The sequence below is a fragment of the Syngnathus scovelli genome, chromosome 15 (assembly GCF_024217435.2).
Source record: "Syngnathus scovelli strain Florida chromosome 15, RoL_Ssco_1.2, whole genome shotgun sequence".
Taxonomy (NCBI): domain Eukaryota; kingdom Metazoa; phylum Chordata; class Actinopteri; order Syngnathiformes; family Syngnathidae; genus Syngnathus; species Syngnathus scovelli.
The window spans coordinates 6798888-6813868 of NC_090861.1; the positions used below are offsets into that span (position 1 = coordinate 6798888).

Here is a 14981-nt window from a genome sequence, read left to right on the forward strand (position 1 = left end):
GTTGACCTGAGAGGAAGGGGAGGGGGAGAGGAGACAGAAGAAGAGAGGACTGGGGTGTTGGTGGGTGCGCGGAGCAGTAGCGAGGGTGTTTCGGCGGGAGTCCACAGAGGTAATCCAGTGACAACTGTGTCTCTGTTCTCAGCTGCTCATATCAAGTGAACATACTTTTGAAAGGATTGGGCATTTGCAACCGCAGAGGTTCAGTCTTTGAGCATCGCGGGCCAAAGTATCCTTCAGGACATCTGGGAAGGAGCACACAAGTGTTACGGACAGGAAAAGGCAGCAAGGACGAACTTCAATGGAAAAATACATTTATTCATTGAATACATACTGTGCAACCATATTATTGAAAACAAATGAGTAATGTAATGTTATTAGGTCTTGTCAAGTAAATGTAAAATCATGAGTTAACATTTAAATGGAAGCTATCTTGAAAATGTAACAATATTAATCTAACTGTATATGATGCACAAAGAGGAAGTTGTGTTAAATTAACCAATGATTTCTCTAAACAAATTGCAAAAGTGGCCGTATGAATGGAATTAAACAGACAAAATGCTAAAGTTGAAACATTTGACATCTGTGAACTCAGTGAGTGAGCAAATGTGCTATTAACATTTGGTTCCCTTGGATCGAGAAGGAAATCTGGACCTGGATGAAACTTGACCTCCTTTTAGCTTACAGTACATAAGCATAACATATTAAAGCGATGTGATTTTCCAGGTTAGCTGCCAAATTCTTATAAGCTCTCCTTACTTTCACAACAAATAGCAAAATGCCATTTAAAATAGAAAACATGGGACCATTTTAGAAATTGGTATCATAGTATAGTATATCCCTTTTTTTTCACAATTTGATAAAAACTGTAAATAAACAAACGTGTACATCAGTGGAAGAATCGGAAAATCAACCAGGTTAATTTAACTGGAAATTTTACACTGATATGAAATCATAAGCAGCTTATTGGCGGATGTAAAAGTCAATATTATAGACATAAGCTCAGTTTCTTTGCAGCCTAAAATTTCTTTGTGGCCTAAAGGGCACAGAGAGCCAAGAGGGCTCATTGCGCTGCTTTGGAGCTAATCAATACATCAATTGAAAACCTGTGTAGCAAAAAAGTCATGAGCCTATTACTCTCTGGATATCTGTTCACGGCTTAAAGGTGGACCTGAGTGATAAATTCCATACGTCGTCATATTTCAAGCTCAAGAAAAATATTGAATTGTGGAAGCGATCCTAAAGGAAATTCAAAAGCGTTTAACACTGTTTGCATGCAAGTTAAGTGATTTTTTTTTTTTGGGACATTCAGATGTATATTATAAGACCTCAACATTTCATCACCACCGCCACCGCCACGTGCGTTCGGCCCGAGCCATCTTTCCTCATTAAAGTCCCGTTAGGATGAGCAGTTGCTCTTTTAGGAGCACCAACATTCCGCTTGGATTCACAACGAGAGCGGCAGTCCAACAAAAGGTCACGGAGAGCGATTTACTGGTTTCACACAACGCCTCCCGGGAGAAACATAATGTTCAACAATTAATTATTCACCCTGACTGATGAGATGACGGCAAGTTGGCGTAAAAATGGTAGAACTGGAACTACATAACCTAATAAATATCGGCGTTCAGTGCAGCTGTGTACTCTATTATCACACTTTTATTGTAACAGCTAACACATTGTCTTAACCAAAAGCATAAATCTGATTCATTGTGTTTAGCAAAAAGTGACGGGACCAAACCCTAAAAATATCAAGACAGAGATTAGGACCTATAAATTGCCATTATTATTATTATTATTATTTTATTAGTTTATTCTCAAAAATAACTAAATATAAAATGGGAATATTATTAATATTATTATTATTATTATTATTATACAGATTAGCCTCATAATAACCCTGTATTTTATTTATTATATAATACAACATTCAGGGGTTCCTCGTGAAGTATCCATTGAGTGTCCATCGTTTAATGCTGTGCTAAAGGAGGTTGAACTCCGATTGTACTCCATTTGTAAGGTGAAAACAACTAACACAGTGGTTGCAAATGGATCAAGTCTTAACCTTTGCACCCCTTTAAAAAAGTTTGTCCACAAGAGTGAATGAGTCGGGCATAAACGCAGGCTGAGCTGTCTGCACCACTTGTTTAGCCAGTGAGTAATACCCACTGATGCCTGGCCTATATTGAATGAGATGGCTGTGGGGGCAACAAATCCCCCGCGGGCCTTCACTGCATTATCCAACTCTTCTGGAGCCATGCCCCGCGGCCGTGAGTGAATTAGCTACAGCAATTGAGTTATTGCTGCCTCCAATTTGTGCATAGCGTATTGAACGGCTGTTGCGGCCATATCCGCATTGCTGGTCGAGCGCTCTCGCAGGGGCCAACTGGGCGCTGAAGCTGCGCCAGCGTTGCTACTCCTGCATCACACCGGCCTAAGTAGTCGTGATATAGTGACATATGGTCCAATGGAGCGTGCAACCCGATATTTAACAGCCATGACAAGAGGGAGTGCATAGTTTGTATTGCAAGTACAAGAATGGATTTTATTAGCTGGAACGGATCACTACAGTGGTTGGATGGGATATTGGATGGACTAAGCAAAAAAAGGGGGAAAACCAGCAGGTTACAATGGAAGCCTTACAGAAGTCTTTTCCAACCTTTATTGAGCCAAGGCATCACTTTGGGAAAAACTCACAGAACGTCACAAATGTTTGCTTGTTTTCAAGGTGAATAGGCCAATTTGTTTTTTCTTTGGCTTTAGAGTGATATGCAGGAGAATCATAGTACCTCGATGACATTAAAAAATTGAGGTTAATCTCTGGAAAAAAATTACAAAATTAATTCTTGCACTTTTATTTATTTATGGTAATTTTAATGTACAAATCCAAATTACGGCTTGTGTTCCACCTCAAAGCTTCCACTGTATTTCTGCGTAACGACTTTCAGTTATGACGCTAATGCAGACTAAAATCTCGATGTTAGATGAAAAAACAAGTTGTTTTTATGATCATGTCAACTGACTCCTTTCCGACAAGCACAATTTAATCGCGGTGTCATGATCCCCTTTGCCAAGGACCTTCAATGTAAGCAACGACTCTATTTACCTCATTGGGGGCCCCTAATAGGCATAAATATTTGCTCCCTAGTAGAACGGTGACTCATGACGTTTTGAAAAGGGCTTTTAACGCGCAGCTTTCCTGTTGTACACTAAACGGGACTTTTAGTGCACGACTACGCTAAAAGGATGACCACACTGACGCCGCGCTCCATTACGAGCGCTGCAATACACAACAGGTGGGCATTTTCCTTCTGACGGGCTGCTGCTGCAAGAAAGAACAACAGGAATCAAGTGCTCTCAACAAAACAGAAAGGCACATTTTTGCTGCGATGAAGAATACTAGAAATCCAGTCACAAAACGACATCGGTCTTTGCAAGTGGTGGAAAAGATAAAAAATAAAAGAGATAACTTACGTGCAGGACAGCCGGTTTATACCATGGATGACATAACAGTCGCCGCCATTCACACAGAAGGACTTCTCTGTTTCGTTGCATCTTCTGCCGTGGCCTGAGCCTGGAGATCGCGTTGTGGTTACTGAGGAGAAGAGAGACAAAAGACTATTACCGTATTTTCCAGACTATAAGGCGCACCTTCAATGAATGGCCCATTTTAAAACTTTGTCCATATATAAGGCGCACCGGACTATAAGGCGCCCCATTAATGCATCATGTCAGATTTTTAATCCAAATCAAATCATTCTCCATTTTATCTTTTTTTATTTCAACTTCAGATGCAACAAATTACTTTATAATCACAAAAGAATGATCCATAGTCTTTGTGATTCATGATTCATAGTCTTCAGCGGGCCACTTATGATTGATTTCATGACACAACGCTTCGGGCCAGTTTAAATTTAGGAATTTGGTCCATATATAAGGCGCACCGGACTATGAGGCGCACTGTCGGCTTTTGAGAAAATTTTAGGTCTTTAGGTGCGCCTTATAGTCCGGAAAATACGGTACTTTTCATTCATTAGTATGATTAATATTTTTTTTGCATAAATTTGTCATAAAAGTTTGCCACATGCATCACGTGTATTTCACCACTTTTTTTTCCTCACAGGATACTCCAGTGTTTTCACCAGTGTTCTCGTACTCTCGTTTCCCCCGTTCACGAGTATAATTGTGTCTCTCAGCAGTGTTGACACTATCTCCAGAAGTTGTACGAGCAAAGATAAATATTTCCCTGACATAGCGTAGGAGTTGTTTATGCGCTGACTCAGATCCTTGGAATGGCCCGAAATGTCATGTATCTGCACTTAATCCCCCCTGGCTGAACAGACAGAATATGTTGGAGGTGAAGGCTGCTAATCAGGACGAGAGCCGTGCCGTATGAAGGCAAAAGGGAGTGCTGAGAGGAAGAGGAGGAAGCGGTGAAGGCCGGCAGGACGGGGCATGAGAAAGGCGCGCGGCAGTATGACACGTGACGGCAGATGTTTACCTGCTCTCAGGTGCTGTTAGCACCTAAGCAGATTGTGTCAGTTTGCTGGTGGGACGCGGAGAATTTCCGACCGCTGGTTCTGTGCGAGTACAATAAATCAAATTGAACAGCTGGAAAGCGCGTTTGGAGTGGATTCAGTTGGACCTGCGATGTGTTCTCGTTGCCATCGGGATGAGATGTCACAAGATTGCATTTGTTACATGCGGAAAGTCACATCAGCTCTTTTTTGCTGCTTGCACAAGAGCCAATGCACAACTATTAGTGTGGGATTTTGCACAAAAAAGTCATCGGGGAATTATCACAGCCAATCAACAAAGAGAGCTAATAATAATGAAAACATTAATAATAGTTTGAGAGGTTTTGTTTTGAATCCGATAGATATAGCGCAGACAAAGCATTAGTTTATGATTAACAATTATATTTTCAATGGTTTTACAAATGTGCCGGTTTTTGTGTCACTTTAACAATACATGTTCCATTTTTTAAGTAGGTAGAAACAAATATTACTATGCTCAGGGGGGAGAAAAAAAAACATGTAGTCGAGCAGCTAATGGCAACTACCTCATCGTCGCTCACTTCTGACCTCTGACTGCAGCACTGGCTTGTAAAACGCCTCATAAAAAGATCAGTCAGGAACATGAAAACATTGTAAAAACAACCAGAATGTTTATCAATTGTACAAAAAGATGCAACCAATTAAGGATATATTTAAAAAGAAAAAATGTCGTGACGTCCCATAGGTCCCCTCTAGCTGTGCCAGTGTGGGAGGCGGGGCATTATGGATGGAGACATAATTACCAATCCACCTGGCTTAAGAAAAAAAAAAACGATGACCCGGAAAAAAACCCACACAGGGAGACGGAGAGCGTGTAAACTTCACACAGAAAGGATCAAGGCTCGGCTTTGAACCCTGGTCATGTTCTTCTGTCAAAGTTTATTTGGCCTCATGTCAAACGAGGCCGACTTCACTGCATGTCCCAAGTTGCCCCCCCCCCCCCCCCCGTCAATTTCTGCACTCTGTTTTTAAAATTAACAAACTATTCGCAAAGTGGACATCACCACACATGATAATTTTCAATATTTTTTTTTCTTCATCAACAGATGACCTCATTGAACTTCCCCAGGGTGATTTGGCTGTTACACAATCTAAAATAAAAAAAAAAAAAAAAAAAAAAGAAACATTTGCCAGGCAAATGCGTCACACTGAACAGCAATCACTGCAGTGTTCTGAACCGACTATCTCATTCCTACATATGACAAGTGATGACACACTATGAATTATGGGTAATATTCATCATGAATGAACGCATCACTCAATGGCCGCCCCCTCTGCCTCTTACCTCGGGCACATTGCTATGAGGGCAAATTTATCGCATTCCGCTCGCTGGCTCTGAAAAAATGACTTCCTGCCATAGTTGGATAATGACATGTTGCCTTGTACATTAATAGAAGCTAATAAAACTTGTGTACAGTCTTGCAAAAAGCTTAGAGCGACAATTGCATTTTTATTGTTTTATGTATATATATATATATATATATATATATATATATATATATATATATATATATATATATATATATATATATATATATATATAAAAATATACCGTATTGGCCCGAATATAAGACCCTGATTATATGACAACCCCCTCTTTTTCAAGACTTTTTGAACACCAAATTTAATTTTTATACAGAAAATAATAACAGTACATCTGAAACAAATGATTTTAACAATATATTCGAATTTTTGTATGTATTTTTTATTGTATTTATTTATCTATTTTTTTTGAGTTAGCTTAAGTCCACGTTCCTTAAAGATTGTATATATGGGTATCACAAACCCAAATGTACCTCCACGTGAGCAAGGTTTTGGCAAGGAAAAACTCCCTCTAAGCAAGAAACCTTGAACAGAACCCAAGCTTTGTGGGGTGACAGTCTGCTTCGGCTAGCTTTAGAAACGAGCTACAGGCTACTCATGTGGTCCTCCCCCTTCATAGGGGGATTTTATCTTGACTCATGCTTGAGCTTGCTATCAAAGATTCCTACATTTAAATCAACCTCACTGTTTTGAAATTTTGTTATGTCACGAACATCGCAGTTACACCATCCATTCTTTTTTTTTTTACTGCTTGTCCTCATTTGGGCCACAAATAAGCGGGAGCCAATTCAAACCGACTTTGGGCGGGATCCAAATTATATCCTGGGCTGCTCTCAACTAATGGCAAACAATATGGATGAAATGTTCTTTGTGGGGTGACCTTCAATGTCCTGTTATATATTTGACATTCAAGCACCACATCACAATCCAAGCATGTAATTTGATTACATGACAATGTGTGTCCTTGGCTACAGAGTAGAAACATATGAAACATAATTTTTTTCAAGACGAAGCGATTGTTTCATAGCACAATATAAAGCAACATTAAACTTCCAACTTTAACTCATTCTTTGTGCAAGCATTGAGAATTCATACCAACATGGTGTCATAAATAAAGTCTAAAAAAACAATGCTAAAAACAGTAGATGTCCCGAAACAAACTAACTTCATGGAAAACATCTCTTGGCCCAGCATCACCAAATGTTACAAATCCCACAGCATAGTCAAGGTCCAAATTTTGATCCCTATTGTTTGACATCTTTTGTGTCTTCTGATTACTCTTCCAACAACATCACTTTGGAGGGATGATGACATGAAAAACTCCCCCCCCCCCATCTGTTGTACAAATTCATACCGAGTCAAGGTTTGAGCTATGGGGAACGGAATATATTTTGCATTGGCTGACTCCAGCATTGTGTTTCACTAGCTTTGCTGCTTCAGCATTTTTATTTTCTATCCATCAATCCATTTTCTGAACTGCTTATCTTCATTAGTGTCGCGAGTGAGCTGGAGCCTTTCCCAGCTGACTTTGAGAGAGAAGCGGGATACGCCCTGTGTTGGTAACCATCCAATCTCCGTTTATTTTATATACTGGAAATAAAGGAAATAGAATTATAAATGTCAATATTGGCTGAAATTTGGGGGAATTTGGAAACTAACGGATTTTTATAACAGCAGCACATTACATAACACAGAGGTCAACGTTTTTCACCCTCATGACAAGTTAAAATACAGCACCAAAAATATTTTTGTCTGCAAATAGCAGCATCCTTTAACAGTGGATTAGTTAGTAGTTTGAAATGTTAGCAATAGATTAATATCATTACGTATTATAATTTGTTTTTGTTTGTGCTGGATCATTGTGCAAAGTGATGTATAGTGAAGCTTCAGTGGCCAGATGCAGATGCTAGTATAGAAGTCCAGCAGCTGTTTGGCTCTTTTTTTACTTATTATTTTGCACGTGTCCGAGAAATAGTACATTGTAATTGTCGTAGAATTGCAGAGCATGCAGAAAGCCAACGAATTTGAATCGTGAAGTATTTATCTCCCGAGGCAAGCAAAAACGGTGTCACTTTGGACTTTCTCCCCGTTAGCGCTGTCAATCGCAGCACTGTTCGCTTTCCTGTTCCGAGTGATAATTATGGAAAGCACAACAGTGGGTGACACTGTGAACAAGAATAGCGCTGTCATAGTTTGAAATGAAGCGCTTTGTTCTAACAGTCGTCCTGTGTGTGGTTTGCTTGGGTCGTTACACACTTTCATGTCGTCTTTGATCCATCCCCAAGAGGAAAACAATCAAAAAAATTGAGAATTGTTAGATGTGTTCCTTCGTGGACAAAAATTCCTCTAACCCGGTGAGATGATCAGGTGCCTTGCTAAAACAGAGTAAAGGAGGGAGAGCCTGTTTATCCGCACTTATGATTTCACCAAGTTTGATTGGTTTTGAAGCTCAGGTTTCAACTTTCACCGGGCCTTGTAGCCCAGGGGCCGAATCGGAGTTGGAGCTGCGGCGAGGTCTCCTCTGGGTTCTAAAGAGCCACAGTGTTTAGCCATCAGCTCTTACCACTGACTTTGATTAATCCTTCATGGCCCAAGAACTGAAAAGAAAAGCTGGGGGTGCAAGCAGGACCATCTGGAAACCTTCATAAACATGCCTGTCTTTCCACGCTCTCCTAAGGATTCTAGGAAAATCGTAAAAATGAAAAGAGGGGTTCCCATTGCAACGTTTTTTTTTTTTTTTCCCCTCTCTCTCGTGTGCATATATGCAACAAACGCCACAATGATTCCGAACCCTGTGCTTCACCTCACAGGCCAGCTTGAAACATTTTCGATTGGGCTCTTTATAGTACGGAATACATTAATTTATGAAAAACAATCATAATTGACCACAGCTTGGATTAAGACCGATTGCACTGCAATCTCTAAAACACAAGACAGAGTTCGAGTCGGCTTCTGGTGTAAGTCAAAGAAGCTCCGCTGATATCTGGACTTTGTTAGAATTTGATGTTTTTACTCACAAAAAAGCACCGTTATCAGCATAAAAAGTCTAAATCATGTGCCACAAACGGGAGGAGGAGGAGGCAAGCACTGGAGAACCGTTGGCAGACCGCATTGCTTTCTGACAGCTACATCTCGGCAGAACAGATCCAAGAACTACAATTCTAAAATTCTTATAAATGTCTTTCTCAAACCTCAGGGTCATGCAAAACTGCCAAACCTCCCTATAAATGAAGTAACATGAAGGAACAGGTAGCACACGGTAGCTACAACTAATAAAAGCAACAATAAATCCTTTTTACTCGGCCACGAAATACCTGATGGTAAAGAGATAAATGTCAGACCACTTAGCAGGGTGGTCAGTCACACTAACCTACTTTTTACAAATCACAGTAACGACAGATCTTTCCTGTTGGCGATCCCCTTAGAAAAATATTTCAAATGGAATGTGTGTATATATGCATTCACCGGATAACCACTTAGGGATTTGGTTCACCCATACAGGGCAAGGAGTTTGGTGCTACTGATGGCTGGGTTGGATGCGGTGAGAGATGCGGGAGGGGAAAAGAGCAATCAGTGGAGCAGACAAAAAATGGACTCAAGTAGGAATATTAAGATATTGCCCAAAAATATCACTTTAAGTGTATCGTATTTACCGCACTATAAGGTGCACCTAAAAACCTGTAATTTTCTCAAAAGCCGACAGTGCGCCTTATAATCCGGTGCGCTTTATATATGGACCAATATGGATTCGGGGATGAGGATTAATTTATTAAAGTAAGGTTTACGTGTTTATTTTGTGTGCTGTGTGATATTAACGTTTGAGCAACTTTGAGTTATTGATATATTGTTATTGTTTTCACTATTTCGAGTGTTACTATATTGTGATTGCATTAAAGTTTTAGAAATGTTGAGTTATTCTATGCGCCTTATAATCCGGTGCGCCTTATATATGGACAAAGTTTTAAAATGGGCCATTCATTGAAGGTGCGCTTTATAATCCGGTGTGCCTTATAGTGCGGAAAATACGGTGAGTAATTTTTTTAATATTTAAGCAAATCTTGTCGTGAAAACTGGCTTATATTTACCCATTTACACTAAATTATGCTAATGGTGGTTTTGCGCAATCATTTAACTGCTCAGCTCTGTTTGATTGGTTTGTTTGATGGCCACTAGTTGTTAGTTTGGTGAAAAACAGTTCTGTGACAGCATTCAAGGCAAATTTGACAAAGCAAAACATAGATCAAAGTGCTGAATAACAAATAAATTTAGGATACAGGATTATAAAAAAATTACCATATTGAGATTATTCTGTTTTTTTCTTGACACAAACATTGGTTATTAAGGCATCACTTCATAAAAGGTGGCACACAATAGTGTTTTTTATCTTTTGACAAGCAATTAAGCCTCGAGCAACAAAATAGAAACAGAAGAGATGACGAAGACTGCGGGTTATTTTTGTTTCATTTTAAAGTCGGAAAATATTACACCCTGTGAGATCAAATACAAACAAACACCCACTTTAAAACACAACATTGCCACACCCAATCAACACTAATAGCCTCTTTTCGTTTGGCTGCATTGATTCAAAATATCCAAAAAGGAATTAGATGACTATTTACTGTAGGTTGGACACATGTAAGGGACCATTATCTGAGCTTGCCCACAATGGAAAACTTGATCCTCAATTCAAAATGTCTTTGGAGATGAAGTGGAGCCTACCAGCGACATTAATCTACCCCCCCCCCCCCTTCCATGGCGGGACTGCTGTTGCTACGACTGTGTCCTCTTTTATACTCCTGACTCCTGTTGTCTCATTCACATAGCTGATATGCCTGGTCTTGCCTGCCTCAATCATCCCGCCGCTCAAGTCAAATCAAAGAGCGGCAGCCCAGAGCGCGATTGCTCAACAGCTGTCGCAAACTGCAATCGAGCCGTACGGTGCACTCAAACTGGGCACCCGAGTGGCGGAAGCCTACGGCAGGGCTGCCGGGGAGGCCGTTAGCATGCAGCACTTGGCGACCGTGTTGGAGTTTTGGTTTTAGACCACAAAATAGTGGAGATAAAATCATCTAGCTTGTTATGAATGTGATTAATTAAAAATCAATCCCACACAATGCTCAAAAATTTTAAACTCATAATTCCGAGACGGGGGATTCCCCTTAAATCTCAGAAGTGGATACGATGATCCAGTCACCCCCTTGCCATCCTGTGTCTAAACTCGCCTGACAGACAGCAGCAGCGGCGGCGGGAGTGGATAGTAATACGCTTGTATTCATCCAGCACTTCCTGCAGCAGTGCCAGTTTCAGACAGATGCGAGGAGGCCGTGCCTCAATCGAGGCAGCTCAGTGTCAAGAAAAGGTGCTGTCTGAGAAGATCCATTTGTGTGTCAGGAAGACTGCTGCAATTGAGGATTTTCACTCTAGTCAAACATTCGTAACACCAAAAAGATTCAATACTAGAGCTTGATTTAAAAAAAAAAAAAAAAAAAAAACACTTTTGCAGTGTTGGACACCGCTGATTTTGGTGACCTAATTAAAATATATGAAATCATTTCAATACAGTTTTACATCTAAAAATGATACTTTGTATTATCTCAAGTATGATTCAAATGTTGTGGCTGGTAATTATTCCCCAAAGTTAAACCCTCACAATCTGTTATCATAGGCATCAAGGTGTCATTACAGCTCATTCCCTCCATTTTCTTCACGCTAACTGGAAACATACACGTGCAAACCCACACAAAGCTTGAAAGGCAGCGTGTGAAATTTAAATTAGTAGCTCTGATGGCCTGAAATCCATCGCACACCTCCAAGGGACAGGTTCTTAGACCAGATGTTGGAACATGTGTTCTCACTTTAGCAAATTATTTTTTATGGATTGCTATGTTTTTGCAGCCATTAGAAGAAAACAAAACGGACAAAAAAACTCACAGGTACTTAAAGTGTCGTAAAAATAGCCATTTTGCGACGAGATGTTGGTGCTATGATAACACGAAGGTGCTATAAAGTGTAGCTCTTCGCTTGGGAGGTATCATGTCTTCATCGGCCGTCATCTTCAACAGCTGGATTTTATTTCGGAGTAAGGACAGACTTTGCAGCCTTGTACCAGAAACACAAGACATATACCACAGCTCCATATTTGGGCCTTGCACTTGCAGACCAGCTGTGAGGACGAGAGGTTTTCCCCTACGCTATTCCCTGAAAACTTTGACACGCACACCTCCACTTGCTCCACATCCCCCGCCATTCTATTTGCTGTATACTGAAGGATGACTGCTGTGCGTGAATCAGTGAACACCGTGACGTCTATTCCAGTCACACTCACACCTGCGCACTTTGGAAATATCATCATTGCCGATCGCGACACAATGACGACTTGGATGCAAAAATGGGGCCGACAAGAAGGGAGGTAGTGTGAGGGACTAATGGGAGGTTTCGGATATGAGACAGCTGTATGCGACATCGCTGTGTGTCTATGAGCTTGAAGCAAAGGAATGGTAAGTATATGTTTCATAAAGATACACTGGAAAGAGTAAAAACATCTTAAAAAGCCCCATTCTGAAAAATGTCCTCCTTCATAAAAACGAAGCACCTCACAAACGTTTGTCATCAATAGTCTTCATCGATGGTTGTAATGAAGCATCGATATTTTGTTACTGTGCTTAAATAGTTAAATATACTCTACGCCTGTTCTTAATTTGTCAAAATGGGCGTTCTGCTATTTTTCAAGAATCTGTTGTTGATGATATTATAGAAAATATGTAAATAAAAACTATTTGAATAATTTTGCAGACACGTTGGTATATTGAAAGAAAAGGGTGATTTGCGTCGCTGTGGGCGAGAACAAACTAACAACCATGTCATGTTAACAAAGGCAGGGAAAATAGATTTTGTATCCACTAATTTATCATTGTTGACTTTTACACCAAATTTTAGCTGATGGCAACATTATATTATGTCGTTCATTAAAATGCAAAATTTAGCCTTATACTGTCATGGCAGTAGCAGAAAAAAAAAAACCTCACTTCCTTTCAGGCTCATTTTCAATGCTCTAACTCGGTACAGACAAGTCTTTATGATGCAACCAATCATTTTAATGTTTGAAAGCATTAACAAAACATGATGGTGCTTGTTAGTTACTGGGCAAATCCCAAAGAAGAATCCAGCAGCCTTAGTTGAGGTCCCACTCGGAGGGGATGAAGACCACCAGGACAGCTGGGAGGCCTGAAGTGGGAATTCTTTTATCATGCTATCAAATGAAGTCATAGATCAGTTTTGTGTCGGACCCAGGAAGAGTTAACACAAAGCACAACCTCGTGTCACCTCCTGCTCACATCACTCAGCTTCTCCAGTGGAACAGCTGCTTCCTCCTTACACACACACACACACACACGCACACAGCAGTATCCTCACTCATTTACGCTGCGGCTTAACTGTCCTGCATGACACGGCCTATAGCTTACTGGATCTCCTCCAAGGAAAGTTGTGTTGTGATATTTCAATAACTTAGTTGCCTTTTTTCCGCACAGGTTTCACTGCAACTCGTCTCTTATCACACGGCGGCCTCGACGGGATTACAGGGAATTAAGCGAACAAGCAAAACAAGCTCCCGCCCGAAGATATGTTTTTCAACTCAGACCATTATTGCAGCTCAAGAGGTTAGGTTGTTTGAATGGCAGGATTACACCAAAAAATTCCTCGAGTGATTTCCGTTGAACTTTGGGGGGCGGGGGGTGCAGCGTTCACGACAGTCGAAGAAGATGTGCGATTTGGGCCTTGGCGGAGGTCTGCCTCGTTCTCAGTGCCGTTCTCTATTGTTTCATCCTCAACCCTCAACTGATAACATTCGACAGCTGCTTCTTCTTCAGAGATTCTGGCACATGGAAGGGGAACACTGAACGCTCCATACCATCCCCCCCACCCTGAACTGACATATTAGGAAACTGATTTATGCCTCAACCATTTCTTGGGCTTCCCCCATATGAACTGCAATTGGGGGAAAAAAAATGAAGCCCTAGCTCCAAAATATTATACACCCTCATATACGTTTCGGCAATATATAGTTTCTCAGGTCATATTCAGCGACATCAAATAAAACGATTGCATGCGTATTTCAAGCACATGCCCAGACTATTCCTTGAGAAAGTATGTACGTCTTTGCCAAAATATGGAAGGCATTCAAAGAAGCAATTCATTTTCATGTTTTTCATACTCTCCTGACAGACTTTTGGATCTTATCTCCAACGCAGACATTGTAAATGAAGACTCGCTGCAAAAAAAAAAAGGTCCTCTAGTTTCCCGGAACTCCGGATGTGCTACATAAAGAGCCGCAACAATAAACACAAAGAAAAGTAAGGACATTGTGTGTGGGCGAAGTGGCAATTGTGTTAATGTTTCAAGAACTAAACATGGTTGTGAGTGCACTTCAAAACAAAAAAAGTGACACACTGCAGCTGTCATGAGGCTGCAAGATGATGACAGATTTTGGGTTCCATCTTCTATAAAGTACTGGGAATAAATTGTATTTTTCTTTAAATTTGGTCTTGTTTTGCTTTAATAGACAGTTCACAACTCTGCCAAAGGCTACAACCTCTGTCGTGGTGTAGAACTGCACTGTTTTACGCACGACGGCTGTTTCAGATATTTGATTATTATTTCTCCTCACTCGCTGGAGCAGCGAGTGATGAACTAAAACAACACTTTCTAGCTGTGGAAAAAAGCCACGTGGTAATCATACAAGTTGTTCATCAGTTTTTGCTACCATCAACACCTGAGTGGACACAAACAAACATTTCCGCTAAATTACTAGCTGCACACAAACACACATAAACACAACTGGCAATGATGTGTGTTGTCAACGAGAGGACATGTTTTCTCAAATTATAACAATAACATCGCTAAGCATGAGCGGCACTTGGGCTTTTATAGTTATTACCTCACTGAGGAGACTAGAAACTACATTAGTCATTTGTGAATATCAATCAACATAAAAAAAAAAGAATATGTGTAAACCAAATCGGCAACATAAGTTAACATGTTCTACGCATGTTAACATGATCTCCCTCCTGCACATTAGAATCTGAAAACAGTTCATGGTATGTCCTT

General features: G+C 40.4%; 1 protein-coding gene across 4 annotated transcripts in view; it reads right to left on the minus strand.

Moving 5' to 3' along the window:
* nrg2a (neuregulin 2a) overlaps positions 1–14981 on the minus strand; it is a 59659-nt gene that overhangs the window by 9453 nt on the left and 35225 nt on the right. For 3 of the 4 annotated variants that reach the window (XM_049743327.2, XM_049743325.2, XM_049743328.1), the window contains exon 4: positions 3472–3592. In XM_049743327.2, coding sequence (XP_049599284.1) covers positions 3472–3592 — 121 coding nt within the window. Of the gene's footprint in view, positions 1–165; positions 243–3471; positions 3593–14981 lie in introns of all 4 variants that reach the window. The other variant, XM_049743326.2, reaches the window with a different exon arrangement.